General features: G+C 48.0%; 1 protein-coding gene across 1 annotated transcript in view; it reads left to right on the forward strand.

Moving 5' to 3' along the window:
* The window catches only part of FANCD2 (FA complementation group D2), a 1,101,131-nt gene that overhangs the window by 991,869 nt on the left and 81,824 nt on the right, over positions 1-27,438 (forward strand). The window contains exon 41 of the mRNA XM_086938826.1: positions 12,695-12,769. Coding sequence (XP_086794952.1) covers positions 12,695-12,769 — 75 coding nt within the window. The remainder of the gene's footprint in view (positions 1-12,694; positions 12,770-27,438) is intronic.

The raw sequence follows: 27,438 nt of genomic DNA on the forward strand, positions 1-27,438 counted from the left end.
GTGGTGCAAAGGCCAGCCGAGGTCCTAGACCTTGAGCTCTTTTCCATGGAAGCCAGGTGTCTCCTCTTCCGAACCCTCATTGGCCCTTCAACGAGGCCTTAACTGATGTCCTACTGGGAGCCTGGTCCAGGCCCAACACAGAGGCTCCTTTGAATAGGACAATTGCCCACGACCTTCTCCGGGCGACCCGAAATTCCTCACTGCCCACCCTATCCCAGAGAGCTCGGTGGTCCAAACCACTACCTCCCAGGGTGCCTTCCCTTCCGCTCCCCGGAAAGGGAATCCAAGAGACTGGACAGTTGGGGTAAGAATTTCATTTCTTCTGGCAGCCTTGCATTGCGGTCGCTGAACACCGCATGTTTATTGGACCCTTATTCCCACTCCCCATTGGAAAAGGTTGCGCAAGTGGTGCCACAGGTCTCCGGGGGAGGGCCAGGCCATCCTCTCCCAAGCAGTATCAGACGGGAAAGATGCAGTAAAGTTTGCCATCCGTTGTGGTCTTGACACGACCGGCTCATTGGGCAGAGCGATTTCATCCACAGTGGCTGTTCGAAACCAGGCCTGGTTGAGAACATCTGGCTTTTCGGGTATGTTCAGGCCTCGCTTATGGACATGCCCTTTGATGTCATTCATCTCTTCAGAGGCCAGGCAGACATGGTACTGGAGCACTTTAAGGACTCAAGGCCACGGCCAAGTTTTTGAGCCTCTCAGTGGCCACCCTTCCCCAGTCTGCCTTTTGCCCCTTTCGTGGCTACAGAAGGAGCTTTCAGCCGCCCCAGCCACAAGGCAGCAAAAGTCTAGTAATCTCTGCGTGGCAAGGGCGGGCTCGGTCCGACCCCAAGGGTCGGCCGACCAGTGGCCCCATCAGACCACCCCCCCCTCCCCCCTGCAGCCTTGGTCTCCAAGCTCTACTAGTCTTGCCCTTCCAGATCATGGGTGGCCAGTTGGTGGCAGGATCAGCCATCACCTCCACCACTGGCAGAACATCCCTTCGGACAGGTGACCCTCCAAATAGTCCGAAGGGGCTACCCCCTCCCCTTCGAGACTACCCCTCATTCCGTGCCTGATGAAAGATTATCTGACTTTGCTTCAGGAGTAGGTCAAGACTCTCTTGCCCAAGCAAACCACAGAGCGAGTTCCACCGACAGAAGTACGCTGCGGTTGCTATTCCCGTTACTTTCTGTTCTCGAAAAAGGACAAGGGTCTTCGCCCTATCCTAGATCTACGAGCCCTCAACAACTTCCTCAAAACGGAAAAGTTCAAGATGGCTCACACTAGCTCAGGTCCTGTCCGGCCTGGACCCAGGACACTGGATGGTAGCGTTGGACTTTCAGGATGCTTATTTTCACATCCCATTCCTGCCTGCTCATCAGCGCTACCTGCAGTTTACGGTAGGCCACGAGCATTTTTAGTTCACCGCACTCCCCTTTGGCCTTACAAGCGCCCTTTGGGTGTTCACCAAGGTGACGCTGGTGGTCGCAGCTCATCTGCTCAGATCAGGGGTACCAGTCTTCCCCTGTCTTGACGACTGGTTGTTGTAGACGGGCTTGCCCCAGGCTGTTGTCTACTAGCTCCAGACTACGGCGGACCTCTTGAACTCGCTGGGGTTCACTATTAACGTGCCGAAGTGTCACCGGACTCCCTCTCAGACACTCCCTTTCATCAAAGCTGGTCTGGACACAGTGTAGTTTCGGACCTTTCCTCCCGAACTGTGAGTCCAGGATATTCAGGCTATGATACCAGTGTTTCAGCCTATATCGTGGATTTCGTTGAGAATGACTTAGGCTGCTGGCCTCCTAACCTCCTGCATCCTGCTAGTGACACATGCCAGATGGCATAGGCAGGGTCTGCAGTGGGACCTGAAGTTCCACAGGGCGATGCATCATGGGAATCTCTTCAATATCATCCAGATCTCAGAGGGAACTGCACGAGACCTTCAGTGGTGGCTGACAAACCGTGATTGGGTCAGAGGCAGACCTCTCTTCCTTCCCCAAACAGATTTCAAAGTAATAACAGATGCATCACTCCTGGGATGGGGCAACCATCTGGGAAAGGTGGAGATCAGAGGACTCTGGTCTCAGGCAGAGTCGTCACTCCACATCAACTTGCCAGAGCTCTGAGCGATTCATTTGGCATTGAAAGCCTTTCTCCCTTCCATCATGGGAGGCTGGTACAACTGTTCACGGACAACACCACCGCCATGTGGTACTGCAACAAACAGCGCGGGGTGGGGTCGTGGATACTTTGTCAAGAGGTCCTGCATCTCTGGACATGGTTGGATCATCAGGGCATATCCCTGGTGGTTCAACACCTGGCAAGTTCTCCAAACGCCAGGGTGGACGAACTCAGCCGTTGAATCCTAGTGGGTCACTAATGGCGCACAAGGCCTCTTTCAGCAGTGGGGAGAGCCTTTGTTAGATCTCTTCGCCTCTGCGGAGAATGCCCTATGTCAGCAGTTTTACGCGCTAGAGTTTCGAAGGCAGCTCTCTCTCGGAGATGCTTTGCGTCTCAAGGTGAGCTCAAGCCTTCTATACGCCTTTCCGCCCATACAACTCCTGTCCAGAGTGCTCAAGAAGATCAGGAGCGGCTGGGCCGAAGTCATTCTTGTTGCTCCAGACTGGGCAAGGAGAGTCTGGTATCCTGAGCTTCTCCATTTGAGCATCGATCATCCAATCAGAAGGATCTTCTGTCGCAGCAGCAGGGAAGGGTCCTGCACCCGAACCTGCCAACTCTGCGCCTTCTTGCATGGAGATTGAGCAGCGACTGTTGATAGCACTCAACCTCCCTCCTCAAGTTTGGAATGTTATTTTGGCAGCCAGGCGGCACTCCACCAAGACCATGTATGCCTGCCGATGGTACAAATATGTTATTATATAGTACAGAAAAGGCTATTGATCCGCTTTCTGCTTCCCTTTTGGATGGTTTGATTTTTATTTTGACCCTTGCCCAGCAGGACTCTGCTCTTGGCACTCTGAAGGGGTACCTATCGGCCCTGTCTGCCTTCATGAGGCTGCCAGACCAACCCTCATTATTTAAATTTCCCATTGTAAATAGATTCCTCAAAGATCTAGTACATATGTTCCCACCTTCCCCTTTCAGTATGCCTCAATGGCACCTTAATTTGGTTCTCACCTTCCTGATGTGTGCTCCATTCGAACCTCCGCACAACTGCCATCTCCGGCTGCTTCCCATCAAAACTGCCTTTTTATTGGCAATCATATCTGCCAGGAGGGTGAGCAAATTGGACCCTTTGTCATCCCGGCCTCCTTCCCTAACAATATTCCCTGACAAATTGGTGCTTTGCACTAGGACCTCTTTGCTCCCAAGAGTGATAACACCATTCCATGTGGGGTAGTCTATTACTGTGCCAACATTCTACGTGCCTCTGCATCCCTCTAAAGAAGAGGAGCAACTCCACCGCCTGGACCCAAAAAGAGCGTTGTCATTCTACCTTGACTTTACTAAAGAGTTCCAAGTGGACGACCAACTCTTTGTGGGTTATGTTGGAACAAAGAAAGGTTGTAGGGTGAACAACCATCCGTAAATTTCACGGACCATCCGTAGTTTGGACCTCACGTCCATTGTCCGTGAGGATCCCTTTTACGGACACCTTTTGCCCGTAATTCTGGGCATTGGGGAACAGTACCGTTCCCCTTGGATGAAGCCTCAACTCCTTGATGGGGCCGCCTCGCACTCTTCCTGAGAGCACAAGAGCAGCCCCATCCTGCCCTTTGTCATTCTGTATGAGGCTGATTGCCACATACAGAATGACAATGGACCATTTTGGGCTGTTAAAGCATGAGATGGCCTCCCCCAGCCTCCGTCTAGTGCAGGACATTCTGTCAGACAGAAGAAATGTGCAAAATCGCCAATGATCCTACCTGAGAATCCAATTCAAGAAAAGAAGCTTGTGAAAGAAGTTAAGAAGAAGGGGCTAGAGTTCTTTCACAGTCTCTTCATTTTAGAACTGATGCATTTTCAATATTATATTCAAGGAAGCTATGATTTCTGTTTTTTTTAATGCAACTAACAACCATTGTCAACGCCAATAGTTCTGGCTTGTTGCAGGTGTAACATTACTAGTTGTGTTATATATCTGGATACAATGACAGAAGCGGCAAAATACCAATCGGTGGTACACTATACTAAGCACAGATTTTTAGCTTTGGTGTTTTAAGCCACACCCTTAATTACATTGAACACCCCCTTTGGAGAGACCCCCCCAGTTTTGTCATCCCACTTAAAGCCCAGGAAACAACACCATGTCACAGTCACCTCAAGCCCTGGCACTGTGCATTGTGCATGACTCATGACTTTCACTTTTTCAGATTGCCTATGTGCAGGGGCATAGTGAACCCCCACCCCACCCCTTGCTTCAGGAACTACAGCAAGGGTGACATTCTTGCTGGGCCTCTTCTGTCTGCAACTCTGCAGACAAAGGCTCAATTCATAAATAATATGAAAAGGTGAATGAGTGAGTGAAGGGATGGGTTGATGGCTGGATAGATTAGTGAAAGGGTGAATGGATGAATGAAAGGGTGATGAGAGAAAGGATGGATGAGTAAGTGAAAGGATGGATGAGAGAAACAGTAAATAGATGTATGTATGGGTGGAACGATAGATGGATGTGTAAAAAGATGGATGAGTGAAAGGATGGATGGATGAGTGAAAGGGTGGCTGATGGGCTAGTGAATTGGTGGATGGATGAGTGAAATGATGAATGGATTTATGAATTGATATGTGAAAGGGTGAATGGATGATGAGTGAAAGGGTGGATGACGGGTGAGTGAAAGGGTAGATGGATGAGAGAAAGGATGGACGAGTGATAGGGTCAATGGATGGATTCATGAGTGGATGAGTAGATGGATGGGTAGAAGGAAAGATGGCTAAGTGAAAGGGTCGATGGAGAGAGAATGGGAGGATGGATGGATGACTGAAAGGGTGAAGGGGTGGAAGGATGAGTGACTGGGTGAATGGATGAGTAAGTGAAAGGATGGCTGGATGGGTGAAAGGCTAAAAGGCTGGATGGATGAATGAATGGAGGGATGGGTGGAAGAGTGGATGGATGAGTGAACCGATGGATAGGGTGAAAAAGTGAATGGATAGATAATGGATGGATAAGTGAAAGGGTGGATGGAGGGAAAGATGAGTGAAATTATGAATGGAATGATACATGATGGATAGCTTTGCAAATGGATGAATATGGATGGGCTTAGTTATATACTATTGCGCGACCTCCTCTGATGTGTCCGTAAAACGTACCTTTTGTCCAGAAATTTTGTCCTGAATTTTGGTCCTGAATTTTGACCCTTTGTCCTGAATTTTTACATTCACCGTCCTGAATTTGCACGCATGCAAATTGGTCACCCTAAAAGATTGTGCGGTGCAGAACAGGACTATATCGCGATGGGTCGTCCTCTGCATCACAATTTGCTACGCTCTGGCCAAAAAGCAGCCTCCTGAAGTCTTAAAGGCTCACTCCACCAGAGCTATGGCTGCCACCACAGCATTGCAACTTGCCGTTCTAGCTCTGGGCATTTGTCAGGCAGCAATGTGGACATCCCTGTACAGTTTTACCAAGCATTACTACCTTGACAGTCAAGTCTACAAGGAATCCTCCTTGATCGCTCTGTCCTACAGGATTTTCTGGTCTAACGTGTCCGCTGTCCCTCATCCAGGGATGGTATTGCTTGGGTACCTTTCAAAGGTAAGGAATCTGCGGCTAGATGTCTCTATCAAATGAACAAGTTACTTGCCTTCGGGAATTCCTTTTTCTGGTAGAGACATAATCTAGCCCCGGTCTTTTTTCGCCCTCACCCCTCAAAAGAAGATGAGAGACTATCGGCTAGACTTCAGGTGAACCTTAAGATTTTACATCAATTGCACCAAAGACCATTGGGTGAATGATCGGTTTTTCATGGAGTTCTCAAGGGCAATGAAAGCAGAGGCACAACAGAAAAGGATTTGTTGAGGTGGATAGTCCTCTGCATTAAAACCTGCTACGCGTTCTTCAAGTTGAAGCCTCTGGAAGGACTGAGGGCTCATTCCACCAGTGCCAATGCTGCTACCAATGCACTGGTATGTGGAATGGCTTGACCTAAAATCTGTCAGGCCTCAATGTGGGCATCCATGCCCACATTCATGTAGCACTACTGCCTTGACAGCCAGGTCCAATAGGGCATTTTTCTCATCTAGTCCTGCAGGACTTTTTGGTTTTGAGCCCACTGCACAGCCCCTTTACTGCTTCTCTATTTATTCTAAAGGTGAGGAATCTGGCATTAGAAGTATCCATCAGAAGAATAAGGTTCTTATGTTCAGTAACTCTCTGGTGGATACTCAATCTAACTGTAGATTCCTCACTGGCCTCCGATCTCCCGATTCTTTGAAAAGATCTCCTTTTACCATTTTAACAATCTAAATAGGTCTTACGTTAGAGATCTGCACTACCTACAATTCTTTATGCTCCACGTCAAGGGCGCAGAAAGACTAAAACAAGAAACGTAAATGTGCAGGGGTGACACTTACATGCAGCTTCTGTCCATCACTTCTGGGGCTCAATGAGGCCAATGCAAAGCCACACCATGCCACCTAGTGGTGTGCAGGAGCACTCAGAAAAAACTTCCTAAGCCACTATGGCACTTGGAGAAACACCTCTACTTTAGTTTCTAGGTGCTGCGGGAAGATAACATAACATTTGGAAAATACACCTGAAGACCAGGAGAGGAAATGCTCGGAGCCTGTGTAGCTTTGTTTTAAGCGCTTTCTAAAAGTTAGCCGATCAAATTCCCCTTTTAAACGTATGGCGAAAGATTTTCAGCACTTGGCAGATTAAACTGGTAAGTCTGTAATGTGCAAATCTGAGTATAGGGACACACAAAAGGGCTTGATTGGCAGAATTGGTGGATAGCGGATTTTATAACTGACACCAGACTTGACATCCTGTTCGTTACCGAAACTTGGATGGACGAATCTTCTGGGCCAGACTTGGCCATTGCAGTACCGGACGGATACAAAGTATACCGTCAGGACAGAGGTATTAGGAAAAAAGGAGGAGGATTGGCTATTATAGCCAGAGAACAGTTCCCGGCCAGAACGAACTTAATACCATCCACCGCTTGTGAAGCGATGCAGTTTGATATTAAGCTAACAGCTCTCTCTAATTTTAAAGGAATCCTAATATATCGCCCACCTGGACCGAAGACGGGATTCCTTGCCAGTATCAATACTATTATGGAATCAGTCGCCACGGAAAGTTCACTTACAGTCCTAGGCGACCTAAATTTTCATTTGGACAAAAATAATCAAGCTGACACAGTTGCGCTAACATCAGATATGGAAACATTGGGCCTAAAACAATTAGTCACCTCCCCCACCCACTCGGCAGGCCACATTTTGGATGCCATTTTTTCTAGCGCGGATGGTCTCCAAATAATCAACATCCTTCCTATGCCATGGACAGACCACTACGCTATACTTGCCAAGCTTGCCACTAACTCCTTTCTTAACAAACAATCAGCCCCAACATTTCCAAAATCGTTTAAAGACTGGAAAAATATGAATCAAGAGGAGTTTAGCACTAGATTGGACCAAACTTGCCCAATTATCTCTGACGAACCCAATTTAGCACTACAACAATTCCAGACCTGGTTGGGTCAGGCAGCTAATCAGCTAGCCCCGACTAAAGTAATTTCCAGAAATAGAGCCAAACCCACTGCTCCGTGGTATACTAAAGAACTGAGGGCACAAAAACTAATTAATAGGAACAAAGAAAGATTATGGAGAAATACCTACGACACAGCCAGTAGGATATGCTACAAAGAGTCACTGGCACTGTACAAAAACATGATCACAAAGGCAAAAAAAGCTTTCTACTCGGAACAAATTCATGAAGCAAAAAACTCAAGTAGACGATTGTACCAAATCACCAAACTTCTGTCAGGTAACACCCCTGATCTTACCCCGCCCTCATCACAAGCTTTTTGTGATTCCCTGGCCACTTATTTCTATACTAAGGTTGATGATATCTATCAAACCTTTGCGGCCAAACCATCTCTAGGGACAGGTAGCTCCCTCACACCTCGGACAGGAAACATGTTCCCAAGTTTTCAAACTGTAACAAAAGATAACATAAGAACAATTGTGTCAACAATAAAAACAGGCTCGGCTTTAGATCCCTGCCCTTTTTCAATTCTACCGCCTGTAATGGAGTCCATTATTCCAGCACTTACCCAAGTCTGTAACTCAATTATGCTCTCAGGCACTTATCCAGACTCGTTGAAAAACACTTTATTGAGACCCCTACTAAAAAAACCCTCCCTTGATAAACAAGAGTTAAAAAACTACAGACCCATTGCGAGTCTACCTTTTGTGGCCAAAGTAGTAGAAAAAGCCATGAACGCCCAGCTATCCGAATACATTGAAAAACATCATATACTGGATGATACACAATTCGGTTTTCGGAAGCACCATGGGACAGAAACAGCCTTGATAAAGGCTGCTGATGACATACGGGCAATTAGGGATCAGGGGGGTACAGCGATCCTGGTAATGCTGGATTTGTCTGCAGCTTTCGACACGGTCGACCATACCATCTTGGTCGACCGTGTCGAAAAGATCGGCCTTTGTCACTCTGCCAAAGACCTGCTGGCATCTTTTCTAGTCAATAGAACCCAAGCAGTGACTTTAGGACCCTATCAATCAACACCACAATCGTCACCATGTGGAGTTCCTCAAGGCTCATCCCTCAGTCCGACACTTTTTAATATCTATGTGTCGGACCTTGCTAATGTCATCAAAGCACACGGGATGAGCCTAACCTCCTATGCTGACGACACTCAGTTGGTCCTAGCTATTAAAGGCGATGGACCTGAAATGGCAACAAAATTTAATAAAGGACTGCTGGATATAGGAGAATGGATGGCCAGCAATTGCTTAAGACTGAACTCAGATAAAACTGAGGTGGTCATCTTTGGACCTCTTTCCCCAGGTTGGCCATTAAACTGGTGGCCAGAAACTTTTGGCATTCCCCCTATCCCAACAGCCAAGGTGAGGAATTTGGGCATCACTTTCGATGATGGACTAAATTTTATGGACCATGCTAATAAAACAGCATCCACAGCCCATTTTAAATTGAAGATGATTAGGAAGATCCGGCCTTATCTCCCAGAAACAGCCATCAAAACTCTGGTTAGTTCATTAGTCCTGTCTACTTTGGACTATTGTAACGGATTATTCCTTAACGCTCAATCAAGAGTCATAGGGAAACTTCAATCCATTCAAAATGCGGCAGCTCGCCTACTTGCGAGAAAAACAAAGTTTGAGCCCACATCAAAAGTCATAAAGGAATATCACTGGCTTACAATCAGGAATAGAATACATTTTAAATCCTTATGCATAGTTTATAAGGCTCTGAACGATCAAGGTCCATACTTCCTAAAAGAGCAACTCCAACTCTATAAACCAGGCAGACCGCTCCGATCAGCCACTCTCCAGCAGTTAACCGTTCCTCGGGCCAGAACAGTTTCTTGGGGCGATCGCCGTTTTCTGGTGGCTGCCCCGAAACTGTGGAATACTCTCCCCCGACATATTAGGCAAAGCCCTTCCCTCATCCAGTTTCGCAAACAACTAAAGACTTGGCTCTTTGAGCAGTAGCCTTCCCTACACCGTTGCCCAGCTATCCCAACGACAAAATCTGCAGTTTAGCGCCAAGACGCCCAAGGGTAAATGTTGCGCTTTAGAAATGTCAACAAATAAATAAATAAATAGTCCTGGAGTATATCCCTTTAATGTAGAAGAAATAATGTCAACGGACACTTGAGCAAGGCTTTAAAGATCACACTTCTTTAAATCAGCAGGACATGACCACATTGTAGGAGAAAGTATTGTTCAGCCCTGTTACAAGGCATGCACAAGTTGCAGTTATTTCACAAGCCTTTGTGCTACTTAAGGTTAGATTGAATTAGTCATCTAGTCTTGACTACATAAAGATGTTCACTACAGGATTATACAGCTTGGTTTTTCTCTATGGAAAGATTATTTTAAGGCTTTTCTGTTGAAAAAGCATTTGTTAGCCACCTTTGTGGTTTGAGTTTCCCAGATAAGCTACTATCTAATCTCATCATCATACAATCTTTACTTGGTTGGCAACAATAAAAGACCACAAAAAACATCACATACTTGTATAGCACATGTGCATAAACTACAAATAGGTTTAAAAACCAGGTAGCAGTAAAAACAAAGTGAAAAGCACCCCATAGGCAACAATGCAATGAACAGTCAGGTCTCTCTCGCCTGAACATCAGTGCTGCTCATAAGAAACGAAAAACAGCAAATAAAACATGTTAATTGGGGAGCAGGTACTCCAGGGTGGAGCGTACTTGGGGAAAGTAACAGGGATTAGAAACTGCTTTCATGACCTTCTAAAATAGTTGCACCACAGGGCAGCATGTGACCTAGTTGAACCCCTCCCCTAGGTGAGACCAGGAGATGGTGTAACAAATTAAAAATAAACCTGGCCAATAGAAATCTGTCCCGCATATTGGGAACGTGCACATACCCCCAGACCTCGCTGCCGTACCAGATCTGAGACACAGTTAGCCTGGTAGATCTTGAGTAGGATGCACAGTGACCAGGAACCCAACCAGCATGTGAAGCTAGCCATTGCCCTGGTGATTTTAACTAGCACAGATCTCCTTCCCTCAATCATGGGCTTCCAGTTATACCTCGCATAAAATAATTCCCCAAGGTAGGGAAAAACTGAGTCATTTCCCAGGGTGTGGTTGGTCACTTTAAAGGTCTTAGAACTAATAGACTGTGGGCCAACAACCATGACATAAGATTTGATGAAATTTACTGCCAGGTCCAAACTCCCCATAAAGGCAACAAATTTGTCTAGAAGTGACTGAAACCCCCTGGCCGTACGGGCCATGAGAATTGCATCATCGTCATATAACAATACTGGGAGCAGTCTCTCACCTACCCTCGGACAATCTACTTGAGCCGAAAGGAGGGCTTGCTTTAGCTCATTAACATATAGGGTGACGAGAAAAGGCGCAAAAATGCACCCCTGCCTTACACCCTTTCTGGTGGAAAAAGACCAGGTTAGAGCAGCGCCTTACGAAAAGTGCACTTATGCAGATATGTCAGAGTGTGGATTGGCTAAAAGAGCCACTATGTTCAGGTCCACACCTAATGCAAGATGCAGAGCCCACAATTTTGCACAGTTAGCCCTATCAAATGCAGACGTATGGTCCATGCATACCAGGTGGAAGAATTCAAGCCGGGCGACAGTGTACTTATTAATAATTAAATGGAGATTACATTAAATAGAGATTCAAACATTGGTCAAATGTTGACCTGCCTGGCCTGAAGCCTTATTTGACCTCAAAAGGGATGTAATTAGCAGTGTCCATGCCAGCAGCCTGTTAAGGATTACTCTTCCAAGGACCTTCTCTACCGTATTTCTCAATGAAATGGGGCAGTATACTTGTGGGTTGTCCTAATCCCCCTTCTTGAACACTGGTGCAATCACCACCATCGACCATGAGGAAAATGCCCCTGCCTGCGCAGCCATGTTCAACACCTACATCAGAAGGGGACACCAAAACTCAATATCAGCCAGAAACTGGTCCTGGTTAAGGCGCAGATGCCCAGGGTAACTTTATCTGGTGCAAAAACGACCACATCCCTGCTTCTACCCTGACCTCGCCCTCTGCCACCTCCCCAAAGTTATAGACCCCTTCAAAGTGGTCAGCTATCAACGTTAATGTTTAAATTACATACTGTTCCAGAAGTGTAGGTAATTGTCCTATGACCTGTGGCAAAAGCTCTTCTTTCCTTTCGACCTTATCAGCCCTCTGAAGAAAAGCCCTAAAGTTGCCCTTCCTGCTATAAAGCAGCAAGGTATGGCAGACTGTGGCTGGAGAGGTGAGAAAGGGTCTAGATAGCCTGAGAAGGCCACATGTTGGGCAGGTAGTAGCTGGTTGGTGGATGTTTTGGGAAATCAAATTAAAATGTTTGGAGTTGTTAAGTTGAGCAGAGGCAGATGCAATAGCGACTAAAACTTGGTGCATAGAATCCGACTGAAAATAGAGAAATAGAGTTGAGTGGAGTATGCAGCATAGTGTGGATAAATAGGATCTATAAGTGGAACACATAGAAGACTAGCTCATACACATTTGGCCTCATTATAATGTAGCGTGGCAGAATGTTCTGTCATCATGCAGAAAGAAAGAACTGTTCCCATAGGCTGGGAAAGTTATAGACATAAGGCTAGGAGTCAAGGTGTTCAGTAACAGGCACATAACATATTGCTATTCCTAGTCCAAAAATGCCTATACTCCGTCAAGTCCAATCTTACAGTTATATCGACAGAGAAGAGGAGCGCATGGTGTACACATCTTGAAGGTGGGATTCTGAAATGCAGGAAGGCCACAGAAATGCTCTTTGGTCTCAAAAGTCTCTTTGTTTAAAGTTCTGGTAGTAGGCTTGTGACGTAGCTTTTACAGGGTGCTAGTAATGTACAAAGGTTCCACCAGAGAGTGGCATTGGTAACCACAGAATATTAAGGCTTAGCATACTGCAGTTCCTACGCTTTTTTGTAACTTTCTTTTCGAGTTGCCATTTCTCTGTTGTAGTAAATTGGTGGTACAAGTACACTTATACACAGGCACTGATGGATTTCATGTTGTTCCAGGATGATGTGCAGAGTTTGCTGAAAACTCTACAGCTCAGTACAAGGCAACTTCACCACATGTGTGGGCATTCCAAGGTAAGAGTGACGGGTAGAATCTTTAGACTTCTACTTTGTACTGCTTTTTTAATACTGTTGATGGATGTAGTTCCTTGCATGATGTCAATTTCTCAAATTTGTTTTACTACTACTGAAATATCTGTGCATATGAAGATACCCTGTTGTTTCCTAAGTTAGCCAGTGCCAAGACATTGGATGTAGCAGACACCTCCCCTGATCTATTTTTTAATTTTCTCAGGCCCTTATTTTATCAAGACTTGACTACGCTAATGCAGTCTATTTGGGTGCCCCTAAGGGAACTATCAGTATTCTACAAGTAGTGCAGAACTGCGCTGCACGACTTTTGCTTAATGTCCAAAGACGGGCCTCCGCCCGCCCAGCCCTTGCTCAATTACACTGGCTGCCAGTGCAACAAAGAATCTGGTTTAAGGCCATGTGCACTGTGCATAAGTCGATCACCGGGAATGGCCCTCCGGTGATCATGCCCATGCTTAATCTCTATCAAGCGCCTAGGACACTAAGATCTAACAACAAAAACCTTCTAGGGGTACCTAGGATCCGGCAAGCACGCATGGGTGGCCAACGCTTTTCGCTTCACGCCTCAAATCTGTGGAATGGGCTTCCCAATTCCATCCGCCTGGAACCTAACCATCTCCTCTTTAGGAAGATGTTAAAGACCTTCTTCTTTCCCTCTCTATGAGTAGTGGTGTTGTTCTATAGTTCCTGAAGTGCTGGGATGCCCTAGGGTAGCCATGCGCTATAGAAATCCGTATTCATTCATTCATTCATTCAGTAGGCATGGTAGAATTTGCTTTCATGCTCCTCTTGGCTACCTCCTGTTTGAATGTATAAAGTGCTGTAGAAATGGAAGCATTAATAAGACTCTAAAATGGTCCCTACTATTCTGTACGCTCCCCTGTGTCTAAATCTCAAAAGTATCTCTTGCCTCAATTTATTATTTTCTACTCTCGATTTTACTTGGGCTGGGGCAAATATCTGATGTTTCATCTAAACGCATCTGACACTTTTTCTGAAAACATGTTTTTTAAATCTATTTTTCTTATTGCTTCTCATTATCTGATAGAGACTACTAGCCGCAGATTCCTTCAAGTAGAATTATCCCCAGGCGTGAGACTGGATCCGAAAAACGTTTTGCCACAGCATCCCTGCATGCCGGGGGGACGGCACCACGTGACTCCGCCCTGACGTCGTCTGCGTCCGTGACGTCAGCGAGGATACATAAGTCCCACCCCGGCGCGCCTACGTCAGTTTTGTCTCTTTTCCGCGTGCAATGCGGACCCGAATTGTGTCCTGGCCTTTTTTCAGGCCTTCTTTTCATTTTCACGCTTTGGCGTTATTGGAACAGTGTGCGAATGCCTTCGGGCTTCAAGACGTGTACCTCTTGTGCACCTCCCATGTCGGCGACGGACCCTCGCCCAATTTGCAAGTGGTGCCTGGGCAAGTACCATGACTCCACAGATTGCGAAGCCTGTCAGCACCTTAAGCCTAAGTCACAGCGAGAACGCCGGATGAAATTGCTGTCGACCCACTTGTCCAGGTCGGTGTCGCCCCAGCGTCCGTCCCCTACCTCGGAAGCAAGGAGCCGCCGGTTCCGTCTGCGGCATCGTCCCTCGCCACAACCCCAAGGGCGTTGTTCTCCGGCTGTTAGGTCCTTCAGCTTGTCTCCGAAGCCATATCCTCCTTCGGCGGTGGGCAACGGCTCCCCTCGGGACGTGTGGCCTCGCCTGTTGCCATCCTACCCGCCATTTCCTGGCGTTGGGGTGACTAGGGCCCAAATGACAGCCTACGCTGCGGCTCTGCAGGCTTCTTTGGGCCCTCCTCCACCTTCTGAGATGTCTGCGGATCCCTTGCCTCATGTGGGTACTTCCGCAGAGTCGCCAGCGGCTCCGGCCCTAGCCGAAGGTTTCAGCTTCAGGTCGTAGGAGGGTGGTGTGGTCGAGGTGTAGTCCTTCGGGGCTCCCCTCGCCGGCGCCTGGCGTCTCTGCCTTTCCGCAAATCCCTATGGGGCTTCCTGTGGTGTTGCAGGAGATCGCCAGGACTTCGGGCTTGTCCCCGAGTCGCCCTCGGTCCCCTGAGCAGGCGGCTGCCTCGCCAGAGGCCAAACCGGTGCTGTTTCGGCGCCGGGAGCCTTCCTCCCCTGCTCTGGTAGAGTCACGGGTGGAGGCTGGGACCTTGGGTGCTTTCCCGAGTCCCTCTCGGTCCTCGACGCGGGCGGCTGCCCCATCTGAGGCAGAGCCGGCGCCTTTTCGGCGCCGCTTCATCGTCGTCCCGGCGTCGACCCCGCCCCATTCTCCTGGGGAGCACGTGGTGGCAAAGGTCGATCCGGCGCCGCAAATACCCACTCCGGTGCCGATCGACATCGATCAGGCGCCTGTGGCGGACTCCACGGAGCCACGCCGGCGTCGGGTTCTTGATTCTGCTCCTGAGGTTCCTTCCTTTCCAGATGTCTGTCATCTGTTGGTGTCTTCCTCCCTGGAGACAGGGCGCCGCATTGTTGCCTTTTCACTGGCATCTTCCAGGGAGGGCTCCTCGCGGTCCCCACGGCCTAAATCCTCGAACCCTTCTTTCCGTGGCTCGCGGCTGGCTTTTCCACCGGCCTCCCTGCCTTCCCCTGGGGCCCCTCAGGTTCTCCATTCATCTGTGGATCCCCCACTATTCTGGGGCTGGCCACTTCCCCCTGGACTTGGGGAGAGACGGCTCAGTCTGCAGCCGTCACCCATGGAGGAATTACTTTCTCCTCCACGACGCCCTACTGAGGCCAGTGTTGCCTTTGTTCGGGCTATTTCCACAGCCACTGGTATTCTGCGGATGGGTGAACCTGTCACTCCATTTCCTACAGATAACCTTGTGGAAGTTCTCCACCAGGGCTCTGGTGGACGGGAGCTGTTCCTTCCTTTTGAAGCGTCGCTCCATAATTCTCTTCTGGGGGCTTGGGGGCGCCCTGCCACGGGTGATCCGGTGCCTCAGCCGCTCCTGCATCGCCACTGTCCGACTCCACACGACCCTGTCTGCCTTTCCTTCCACCCTTCTACTCAAGGTTCTCTTCTACGGACAGCTTTTCCGTCCTTGCCTGTGGTGTTCGCTTCTTCCAGTGCTGCCTTGCGGGCACTCAACACTCTGTGTGTATTGGCTAGGGCTACTTCCAGCCTGTGGGACTCTGTGGAGTCCCATCTTTCTCATGTCTCCCATGAGGGTGCCCATGCTGATCTGCAAAGCCATATGTTGGATGGGAGGAAGTTGGCCGTGTTTATTCTTCGTGCGGCCTTGGGTGTTGCTGATGTTCTCGGCCGTGCTATGACCACTTCTGTGGCTCTCCGTCACCATGCTTGGCTACGTGATGCTGTTTTTCCTGAAAATATTAGGGAGCGTCTGGTTGACCTGCCCTTTGACGGGGTCCTTCTGTTTAACACTCATGCGGAATCCGCCATTCAGCATCTTCTTGCGGGGCTCCGTACCCCTCCTTCTCCGCCTCAGTGAGCTGGTTTGTTGATTTTTCCGGACTTGGTGGGAGGTGTTATTCCATTGCTCCTGGAATCTGGTGTTTGGAGTGACCGTTACACTTTCTTTGTGGTTTGCTGTGCCCTCGGGGTCCCTTGGTTGGCCCCTCTCTTCAGTTGGCTGCTGGTTCTGCCCCCTTTTTTGGCAAGAGTGTACTTTTTGGCTGATTACTAAGCCTTCTGTGGTTTCTGCTGCAGGTCTTATGGTTGTGTTCTCTGATGCGGGATTTTCTTCCCTAAGAGTGGTTCCCTTAATTTCTTTGGGACGTGCCAAACCCTAAGTGGGGTACTTGTAGCTATTGTATAGCTCTGTCTTTCGCTGGGAGAATGTGGACTACCCTTTGCGGGTTCCTCGCCCTTCCTGGTGTTGCTGTATTCCCTGGTGCGGCTTCTTGGTCGTGGCTTTGCCATCTATGGCATTGTGCTGTGGTGTTTTTGCCCTTTTGTCCGCCGTTTGGCTTTGCCCTCTGTCTGATGTTCCAGAAGGAATTTTTTCCTGGGTTGACGGCTTGGTTCATCTTACTTGTTTCTTATCTTATTTTCCGGCGCACTTCTGCGTGGATCGGTTCTGTCCGGAGCGGTTTCCTTCTAGGGGTCGTTCAGGATCTTTTCTGGCCTTGCCCTTGTTGAGCTCGGCGTAGTCTGGGCGTACAGTTGGTGGCGCTTGTCAGCAGCCTGCTGCATCTGCCTGCTCTTCTGGTCTACGGCCAGGGGTCTTGGTGTGGGCCCTGGTGTTCCTGCTTCTTGTTTTGCTGGAGCATTGTGAGACTACCTCTTTCTTTCTTTCTTTTGCGCCTGCCCTTATTGACTGAGGCGCCGTTCTGTCTGGCTGTCTGCTTCAAGCTGTGATAGGTTTGGCTGCCCTCTTCACTGTATGTGTCCTCCGGTGGAGGCCTTTGTTTCTGCCTCTTCTCCTTGGAGTCTTGGGGTAGGTCTCTTTCCCGGTACTCCGCTGCGCTGCCTGTACCTCTGGGGCTTCTGGCGGGGGTCTCTAGTACTTTGACTGGGCTTGGGGTGCTCTGGCCCCTTTTCGCCTTGTCCATGTTTCCTCCTGCTTGGTGGGAGCTGGGCTGCCTCTCATGTCTTCATGACACATCCCCTATGGGGTCAGTGTTCCTCCAAGATGGTGAGGTCTCTTCTGCTTGGAGGGGGACTGGGCTATTCTCCCTGTCCCTGTGACTCATCCCCTATTGGGGCCCTGTGTCCATCCAGGCTGGGGAGGTCCTCTCGCAGACCCTCCTTCCCCTTGGGTATGGCTTAGGGTATCTATTCTACGTTAAGGAATCTGCGGCTAATAGTCTCTATCAGATGTACGAGTTACTTACCTTCGGTAACGATGTATTTGTTAGAGACGATTCTAGCTGCAGATTCCTTCACGACCCGCCCTTCCTCCCCGTGCTGCGAGGACCCTTCTTTGGTCTTCTGCACTCTCCTGCCTCTGGGTGGTTGTCTCCTTCGAGTGCTCTTTCTTACTCCCTCCCTAGGGGGATGCTCGTCTTGTTGTTTGCTCCATTCCTTCCTTTCTGGTGATTGGTTGATGATTTCATGGGTACTTCTGCGCCCCTGCACCCTGGTCTCCAGTGTGGGGTTTGCTTGTGTCCTTCTTCCTTTCGATGCTTGCACTTCTGACTCCTTTGCCGTCCTTGGGGTTGAGGTCCCTTGGCCTGGTCTCGACCCTTAGCTCTTTTAGATGTCTCTCCCTGCTGGTGTTGTCTGGGGATGAATTGTTGTTGCTCTTTCGTTCTAGCCTTGGTGCCCTTCTCTGTTCTGGGCCGTGGTTGCAGACTTCTTCATCTGCTGTGCACTTTTTAATATGCTGTCTGCCCCCGGGAGGCTGTTTTATTTGTTTGCAGGCTTGCTGTGCTCTGTTTTTTTCTTCCCGGACTTTTGGTGCATTGTACCTAGCACTATTCTGGATGGTGCTGTTCCTCACCATTCGTTTCTTCCCTTTCTATTTAGCTGATTTTTTCGCACACTGTTCCTGTATTCTCACAGTTTTTGTTTGTGATGGCTCCACGTTGTGGCGCGGAAAAGTTCTCAGAAGAAAACTGACGTAGGTGCTCCGGGGTAAAAATGATGTATCCTCGTTGACGTCACGGACGTGGACGACGCCAGGGCGGAGTCACGTGGTGCCGTCCCTCCGGCGCACAGGGATGCTGTGGCAAAAAGTTTTCCGGATCCAGTCTCACGCCTGGGGATAATTTTACGTTAACGCAGCTACGGCTAGAATCGCCTCTACCAGATACATCGTTACCGAAGGTAAGTAACTCGTACATCTGTTCAAATACACCGGTTTGTTCACCATATCGTATGAGTACTTTCTGAGATAGTTACAAATGTTTCATTGACCAATATTAATATACAGAGTTTGTAGGCATCCTTTGTGCTGAAGTGTATGCAGATGTTGACATCATCTCTATTGGTATGTTTTATTTGCTGGTATTTTCTATGTTCTGAATTCTCCTGACTTGTATGTGAATACATCCCACTGCTGTTTTCTATGGATGTTTTTTCACTGTTTTCATTTGATAATTTTAGAGCTGCTAGTGGTCTTTCACAGGTGTACTTAAAATCTGTTGTGATTTTCTAGAAAACAACTACAAGTAAGGCTAAGTACTACCAACAGTCTGTCATGACTGCACTAGCCAGGACAACTACATTGACCCTCTGAATAACTACGTCATTTTTCTCTTCTGTTCATCACATTTGACACCCATTTATTCTTATAGTGTCAGTTGTGTTTAATTTGCAGAGCTGTCTCAGTAAGAATACAAACATGGATTAAAATTGTTTAGTAAGTACATGAAGGTTTTTGTTGCTACAAGGAACCATCATGGATTCTATTTTTAGTATAGGTGTCACAGCCATTCAGGTGACTGTCGTTAACTGGGCTTCCTGTTGTCTCTGCAGTCACTCATGTGGAGGACACTTTGGGGTACAACCTGGACCACAAAAAGTTACGCGTTTAGATCTTTATAAACTTTTCAGCATTAAAGCATCCTGGGGTGTGAAAACAATGAATGCAAGGGTGATAGCTGAAATTAAAAGGACAGGACATCCAATGCGCTTCCACAAGGCAGACTATGGGATGTGAATTTGGTGTTCACCGTCACTCCATTAGATTCGGTGAAATGCCATTTTCCTACCAACTTCAAAGTGTCTTAATCTCATTGCTGTCTTTCCGGACAGTAAGATATGGAAATCTTCAGGTATTCTTAGCATCTGTTTCTAATGGATACTACCTTCTCTCAGATTCATCACCTTATGAGTATCTCATGTACCAGACTAGATGTGGAAAACTCCAAGCAGTAGTACTCCAGTGTCACTCAGTGGCACCACAGACTCTAATTCTGACTGCACCTGGACATGACAACATTGAGTTATGTACAGCACCGCCTGGTTCATTGTTCCTGTTATTATGAGCCTGACCTGTGCATGTCCAAAGCTCCTCTTTGGTCATTACTGAACTCTCCAACTTATTTTCCACGTCAGCAGGCTCTGATAAAAGTCACCCCTGCCCTCCATCCCCATGTATCAGGGTCTAAAGCTTAAAGATCATCAATCAATCAATAAGGGTCTTTTATAGCGCGCTACTCACCCATGAGGGTCTAAAGGCGCCAGGGGGTGCAGCTCCGGGTCAGTCGAAAAGCCAGGTCTTTCCTGAAGGTGTGCAGGTTAGGGGAGAGTCCAATGTTGACCGGGAGCTCGTTTCAGGCATTGGATGCAACATAGGAGAAGGCCCTTCTGCCTGCTCTGGTTCTGCAGTGTGAGGCCGGTGGAGCTGAGGTTTATTTTGGGTACGTAGAAAGAGATTCTTTCATTGAGGTATTTGGGACCGATGTTGTGATGGGATTTGTAGATGTGCGTGAGTAGCTCGAAGGTTACTCTCTTCTTGACGGGGAGCCACTGGAGGTCACGCAGGTGTTGGATATTTGCTCATCTCGTGGGGTGCCGAGGACGAGTCTGGCTGCGGTGTTCTTGAGGGTCTGGAGTTTGTGTCGCAGGGATTTGTTGATTCCAGTGTAGAGGGCATTTCCGTAGTCCAGTCTGCTAGTTATAAGCATGTAGGTGACGTTCTTTCTGGCTTCAGGGGGGATCCACGTGAAGGAGGATGAGGAGGAAGTTGAAACAGGTGGAGGCGACAGCGTTGATCTTGCGAGTCATGGAGAGGGAGGAGTCTAGGATAATGCTGAGGTTCAGGGCGTGGTCTGTCGGGGAGGGTGGGTTTCCGAGGGCGTAGGGCCACCAGGTGTTGTCCCAAGAGGCGGGGAAGAGTCCAAAGACAAGGACCTCTGTCTTCTCCGAGTTGACCTTTAGGCAGCTGTTGCTCATCCAGGCTGCGACGTCTTTCATCCCTTCTTGGCAGCTGAGTCTGGTGTGTTTGGGGTTCTTCGTGAGAGAGAGAATGAGCTGGAAGTCGTCAGCGTAGGATACTACCCTGAACCAGTGCTGTCTGACGATGGCGGCGAGGGGGGCCATGTAGATGTTGAAGACCGTGGGGCTGAGCGATGATCCTTGGGGTACTCCGCAGTTGATCTCTGTGGGTTTGGAGAGGAAGGGTGGGAGTCTGATCCTTTGAGTTCTACCGGCGAGAAAGGAGCGGATCCAGTCGAGGGCGGTTCCCCGTATGCCGCATCGTGGAGTCTGATTACAAGAGTGCTGTGGGAGACGTGTCGAAGGCTGCGGAGAGGTCTAGCAAGATGAGGGCCACTGGTCAAGTAGCACGCGGATGTCTTCAGTGGCGGCGAGGAGGGCCGTCTTGGTGCTGTGATTGCTGCAGAATCCGGACTAGGAGGAGGTGAGGATGGCGTTCTCTTCGATGAAGGTGGCCAGCTGAGCATTGACGAATTTCTCTGTGACTTTGGCTGCGAAGGGAAGGAGATGGAAAGAAGAGCGATGTTACATGCAGATGTCTCCCTGCAAGTCCCATTGCATCTGCCTACAGGGAAGGAGTGGTCATTAGATTAACTAGGCAAACCCCTGGACGGCTGAACCTTTGGAGCCTGGTTTGGAAAGCATGGAGGCTTATCTGAGACAAGCCTTTACAAGGATGTTGCAGTGCTCTGTATTTACCACGATAGTTAGCTGTATCAGTTTAAAAGCTTATTATTTGAGTATGGCACAATAGTGCAGCTGCTTTATGAGTCATGGTTGGGCAAGTGCACTAAGAACAAGCAGCCCTTTCAACGAAAACTGTTTAACATTACCGGAGTGTGCCTGTCATGAATACTGCCAGGACGTGAGTCAGGGGTGGACGCTCATAGTCAGGTTATTTTCATTCTTACTCCTATTGATGTAACATCTGCTGTTATCCTGTAATCTTTATTTTCGCTGTCACTGAGTCTTGTCGTTTGAGCCTTTAGCTCAGACTGTTGTCGCAGCCTGTTGGGTCCCACTGCTGTCACCTTATGCTACTAGATAGCAATTGTTAATCAGTCCTGATGTTGACTATCTGTTACACTCAATACTTTCTCGGCTGTTCCGTTTGTTTGTCCTTTTGCTTTTATTCCCTCATCTATGGATAAAGTTGGCAAATACCTAGATATGTGAATGGCAGTATACCACATAGGATACAAGAATACAACACAACCTCAAGGATGCATAGATAGGGATGCCCTACAGCAGCCTTGGTTAATGCATGTGTCACATTTATTAGAATGTGGCCCTGGTAGCTGGTCTCTGTTCTAGATGCGTACAGAGGTGACACACTATGTATTCGTACCTAGGCTGTTATTGGCTCCCCCTATCTTCCTGCTCGAGAGCAACCTGATGTCTATTTAGTTGAGCAAGAAAGTGATGAGCATTTTCAAGTGTATCCCTGGGTCTCCCTCTAGCTGTTCCCATTTTGTCCAAATCTAATTCTGCTGCATTTTCTCACGCAAGAGACTTTCACTAAAACCGGTATCTGTGTTTATGTATCTCTCTCTCCCTCTCTCTCTCTCTCTCTCTCTATATATATATATATATATATATATATATATATATATATATATATATATATGTGTGTGTGTATTTGTGTGTATGAACAAAAGTTACTTACCTGTAAACTGTGGTTCTCCAGTATTTGTGTCTTTCATAGATTCACATGCTTGAATAATTCCCCGTCGTCGTAGTGGGAGTCCCACGGTACATAAAATAGTAGTAAGAAACATATATACATAAAATATATATATATAAATATTTGCAAAACAGAGTCCTCACCGCCGGGCTTGAATTAAAAATTCACAAACCAATGGTATCGAGTGCTGGTCGTTTGTCTAGCCAAACGGAGTGGACTGTTCTTCAATATATATAAATATATAAGTATAAATATCAAATAATATGCATATTTAAAAAGTGGATTTTTTTGTTTGTTTTGTTAAAAGTACCATAGAACATCATAGCCCATAGAAAGTATAGAGGGAGAGCTCACTTTGGTAACATATCCATGTCATTATATTAGTCCACATTCCAGCCAATCGGGCTGTAGCACCCTCTAGAACCTTCTCCTCAGAAGCTCAAGCCCTCAGATTTTCGTAGCACAAGAGTGACCAAGAGTGCATGAGAAGAGAGTCTCTGAGGGGAGGAAGAGTGGTTCACATGTGAATCTATGAAAGACACAAATACTGGACAACCACAGTTTACAGGTAAGTAACTTTTGTTCTTCTCCAGTATTCGTGTGTCTTTCATTGATTCACATGCTTGAATAAGAATAGAAAGCAGTAAACCATAACCATAATAATCATAAAAGGCAATAATGAAAAATGCAATCAAATAAATACATCTTGGTAACATTATATTATTTGCATAAGAACAACCTTTTATGACAGGAGGCGGGAAGCAGCAGAGGCTCACCTTTATTTGAAGAGATTACGTAGCACCGCTTGACCCACAGCAGTGTCCGCAGCGTTAGCCGTCTCCAGACAGTAGTGCCTCGTAAACGTGTGCCTGTTGGACCACGTTGCCACCCTACAGATCTGATGTAAAGGCACTCCAGCAAACAGGGCAGTAGAGAAAGCCACTGCTCTCGTCGAGTGTGCTCGCACCGGAGCAGAAAGAGGCTTGCCAGCCCGTTGATGGCAGAAGGAGATGGTAGAAGAAATCCAGCGAGTGATGGTCTGTTTGGTGACCGGATGTCCCTTGCGCATCCGCCCATAGGCCACAAAAAGTTGGTCTAACTTTCGAAATGCAGCAGTACACTGGATGTAGAACTTGAGGCATCGCTTCAGGTCTACCGAATGAAGAGTACGCTGAGCGGGAGACAGGGTTAGGAAAGAAAGTCTTTAGTATGACAGGTTCATTAAGGTGGAAGTCTGATGGAACCTTTGGTAAATACTTAGGGTTTGTACACAGTACAACAGTGTCCTTTGAAAACTGGAGAAAAGGTGGCTGAATGGTAAAAGGTTGTATGTCGCTCACCCGCCGGGAGGACTTAAGTGCAAGTAAGAGGGAAACTTTCCAAGTAAGGAATTTCAAATCCGCTGAGTGGATCGGTTCAAATGGAGGCTTGAGAAGTTGAGTCAAGACGAGATTTAAGCGCCATGATGGTGGAGGACACCGGATAGGTGGAAACATCCGGAACAGACCTTTAAAGAACTGTCGAATGGTCTGAGAGGAATATAGAGATGTGGAACTGTCATGTCGAAAGCAGGATAGTGCAGCCAGGAAGCGTTTCAGTGTGGAATGTGAAAGGCCAGACTTAGCCAAAAGGAGGAAGAAAGGTAGGATTTGCTCAGGGGTGGCAAGCAGAGGATCAATGTCTTCTGAGTGGCACCAAATATAAAAGCGTTTCCATTTCAATTTATACGTTTTGATGGTAGAAGGAGCCCCTGCATGAGCGAGGACCTCTCTACAGTCAGGTGCAATATTTAGGTGGGCAAACTCAAGGTGCTCAGGTTCCAAGCGGTAAGCTGAAGAGATGCCGGATCTGGATGGCAGATCCGTCCGTGGTTCATGGTGAGAAGGTGAGGCAGAGGGCGAAGAGGGATCGCACTGGGGAAGAAGTAGAAGATCCGTGAACTATGGTCGACGCAGCCACCTGGGCGCAATTAGCAGGATGTGACATGGCTGTGCTCTCATCTTGTGCAGGAGGTGAGGTACAAGAGGAAGCGGCGGAAAAGCGTGTGCGAATTTTCTTGACCAGTTGAGCGAAAATGCATTCCCGCTCGACTCTTTGTGGGGATGCCAACTTGCGTAGTGTAGGCATTTGTGATTGAGTGGAGTCGCAAATAGATCCAGCTCCGGCTGGCCCTACAGGCGTAAGACATAATCCAGAGTCGGTTGGTAAAGTTCCCACTCGTGGTTGTCTGTGGCAGATCTGCTGAGAGAGTCCGCAAGGGCGTTGGAGATGCCCGGCACGTGAATTGCAGTCAATTGGACTCGATGTTGTATGGCCCATTCCCAGATCTGCTGTGCCTGTTTGGAGAGCAGTAGTGATATCGTACCTCCCTGTTTGTTGAGGTAGTGCATACTGGTGGTGTTGTCCGTACGCACAAAAAGGGACTCTCCTTCCACCAGTAGACGGAAGGATTTCAGAGCGAGAAAGATGGCCGAGAGTTCCAGGCGATTGATGTGCCACCTGCGTTGGTCAGCAGTCCACTTGCCGATGATGGACAGTCCTTGGAGATGTGCCCCCCAACCCTCTAAAGAAGTGTCTGTGGTAAGGGTAAGTGTGGGGGCTGCCTCCTGGAATAAGCGCCCTGTTGCGACGTTGGAAGGGTGAGCCCACCAAGCCAATGCTCTCTGTATGCGAGGTGTCAGTGAGACCTTGTAGTTGAACATCTCCGAAACCTGTCGCCATTGCTTGTCCAATTCTTCATGGATTACTCTCATATGTAACCTGCAGTTGGAGATCAACGGAATGCAGGATGAGGTCATGCCCAGAAAGGATTTCAATGTTCGGACAGAAACAGACCTTCTTGCGCGTAGAAGAGCCACCATGTTGGAGATGCGGGCTTGGCGTTCTGTTGACACAAACACCTTTGCTAGATTTGTGTCTATTAATGCTCCCAGAAAGACTCTTTGCTGCGCTGGAAGAATTTGCGATTTTTCGTGGTTGATGGAAAGACCCAGGTTTTTGAAGACTGACAGGAAAGTCTGAGTGTGTTGCCAGAAAGGTTGGGGCCTTTATCAGGCAATCGTCTAAATAGGGGTAAATTTGTATGCCCTGCAGGCGTAGATAAGCCGCAACTGGAGCCATGATCTTTGTGAAGACCCTTGGAGTGGAACGAAGGCCAAAAGGCAGAACCTTGAATTGGAAGTGTTTTGTTCCTACTTTGAAGCGGAGGTACTTTCTGTGCCTCTGATGGATTGGCACATGAAAATAGGCATCTTGGAGGTCGATTGTGGAGAGGAACTCATTGGGGTTCAGGAACTGTAGAATTTCTGACAATGTCAGCATTCGAAAACTTTGAGACTTGATGTATTTGTTGAGGGCCCTGAGGTCTAATATTGGGCGCCACTCTCCCGATTTCTTCCTGATAAGAAAAAAGCGGGAATAAAAGCCCATCCCCTGTTGTAATCGAGGAACCACTTCGACTGCCCCTATTTGAATCATGACTGCAACTTGTGCAAAAAGTTCCTTCAAGTGTGCAGGCGGAGGACCTGTTGGAGGGCGGGTGGGAGGAAACTTGTTCGAGAGCGTGGCCTTTTGAAACCACATCCAAGACCCAACGATCCAATGTTATTTTTGACCAATTGGAAGAGTATTGGGAGATGCGACTTCCAATCTTCAAAGTAGGATATGTGTTGGTGTTGAGAAAGTCATTGTTTTTTAGAGGAAGTTCCTCCCCTGTAAGAGGATTTTCTCCTAAACGGTCTCGAATCATGTTGTCTGCTTTGATTCTGGTTGGAGTAACGCTGTCTGTTGTCACCATAGGAGCGGTATTGAGTGGAAGAGCCACGAAAAGTGGATGTCGCACCCCGGCCACGTGCTCCACGAAAAGGCCGCTTTTGATATTGGAGAGATCCTAAGGCGCGAGCAGTGTCCGTATCCTTTTTGATGGACTCCGGCATCGTCCACATGCTTGCCAAAGAGGGACTCCCCATCGAAGGGCATGTCGAGTATCTTTTTTTGCTCCTCCGGTCGAAAGGACGTAGCCTTAAGCCAGCCCTGCCTTCTTAAGACTGCAGCACCTGCCAGCTGTCGGAATCCTGTAGAGGAAATGTCGCTGGCTCAATCTTTAATTTCCGACGAAATCTTTTCACCCTCTTGCAGGATCTTTGGGCTTCCGCCTTAGAGGATTCTGGAATCAGGTCGACCAAGGCTGGGATTTCCGACCACATTTGGCGATCGTATCGTCCGAGGATGGCTAATAAATTTGCCACCCTCACTGTAGTCGCAGCCATAGTGGTGAACTTTTTCCCGATGGTATCTAGGCGTCGCCCTTTCTGGTCAGGCGGAGATGTTAAAGGAGAAGCAGGATTACACGATCTCTTTTGGGCAGCCTGCGAAATCACTGAGTCTGGCTTCGGCTGTGAAACAAGGCAGGCTGGTGAATTTTTATGCGCCTTGTATTTCTTATCAATACGTGGGAGGACGGCCGGAACTGAATTAGGCCGTTCCATGAGTTTGAGTCCTTCCTGCCAGATGAAGTCTATTATAGGAATGGCATGTACTTGTTTCAGGGGCTGATCTTTAAAATCATAAAGAAAACAATCCTCTTGTCTGGTGACCAAAGGCAAGTGGAAACGTCTTGCTGCCCGTCCCATTAAAAAGTGAAAGCCTCCTATATCTACTGGAGGAGATGCCAGAGGTAAATCAGGAGGAGGGGACGGAGTCTGAGCCTGGTAATTGTCCCAATCTGTCATGGTAGCGTCATCATCCTGGTCTGTATTGTTATTATCCTGATCGTCATCATCATGAGCTGTGTCATGGTGAACTGGGGACCGTGCCGGTGCAGCCGGAAGTGACGCCGGCATAGAAGGTGGCGGTGGAGAGGCCTGCGAAGAAGGTGGAAAACAACGATTATAGTCGTCCAGCATGTTTTGAAGATTCGTAATCAATGATAATGGCAATTGAGCCACAGGAACACCTTGGTCATCATGTTGATCGGTATCTGCAATAGAGATATGCGACTCCCGATCATCGTCATCATAGTCCTGATATTTGATATGCAGCTCTGATGGGCTGTTTGCAGCACGAAAAGTGTCATCAGCATAAGAATCCTCACCTGCAGATTCAAACAGTTG

This window comes from Lissotriton vulgaris, chromosome 9 (assembly GCF_964263255.1).
Source record: "Lissotriton vulgaris chromosome 9, aLisVul1.2, whole genome shotgun sequence".
Lineage (NCBI taxonomy): Eukaryota > Metazoa > Chordata > Amphibia > Caudata > Salamandridae > Lissotriton > Lissotriton vulgaris.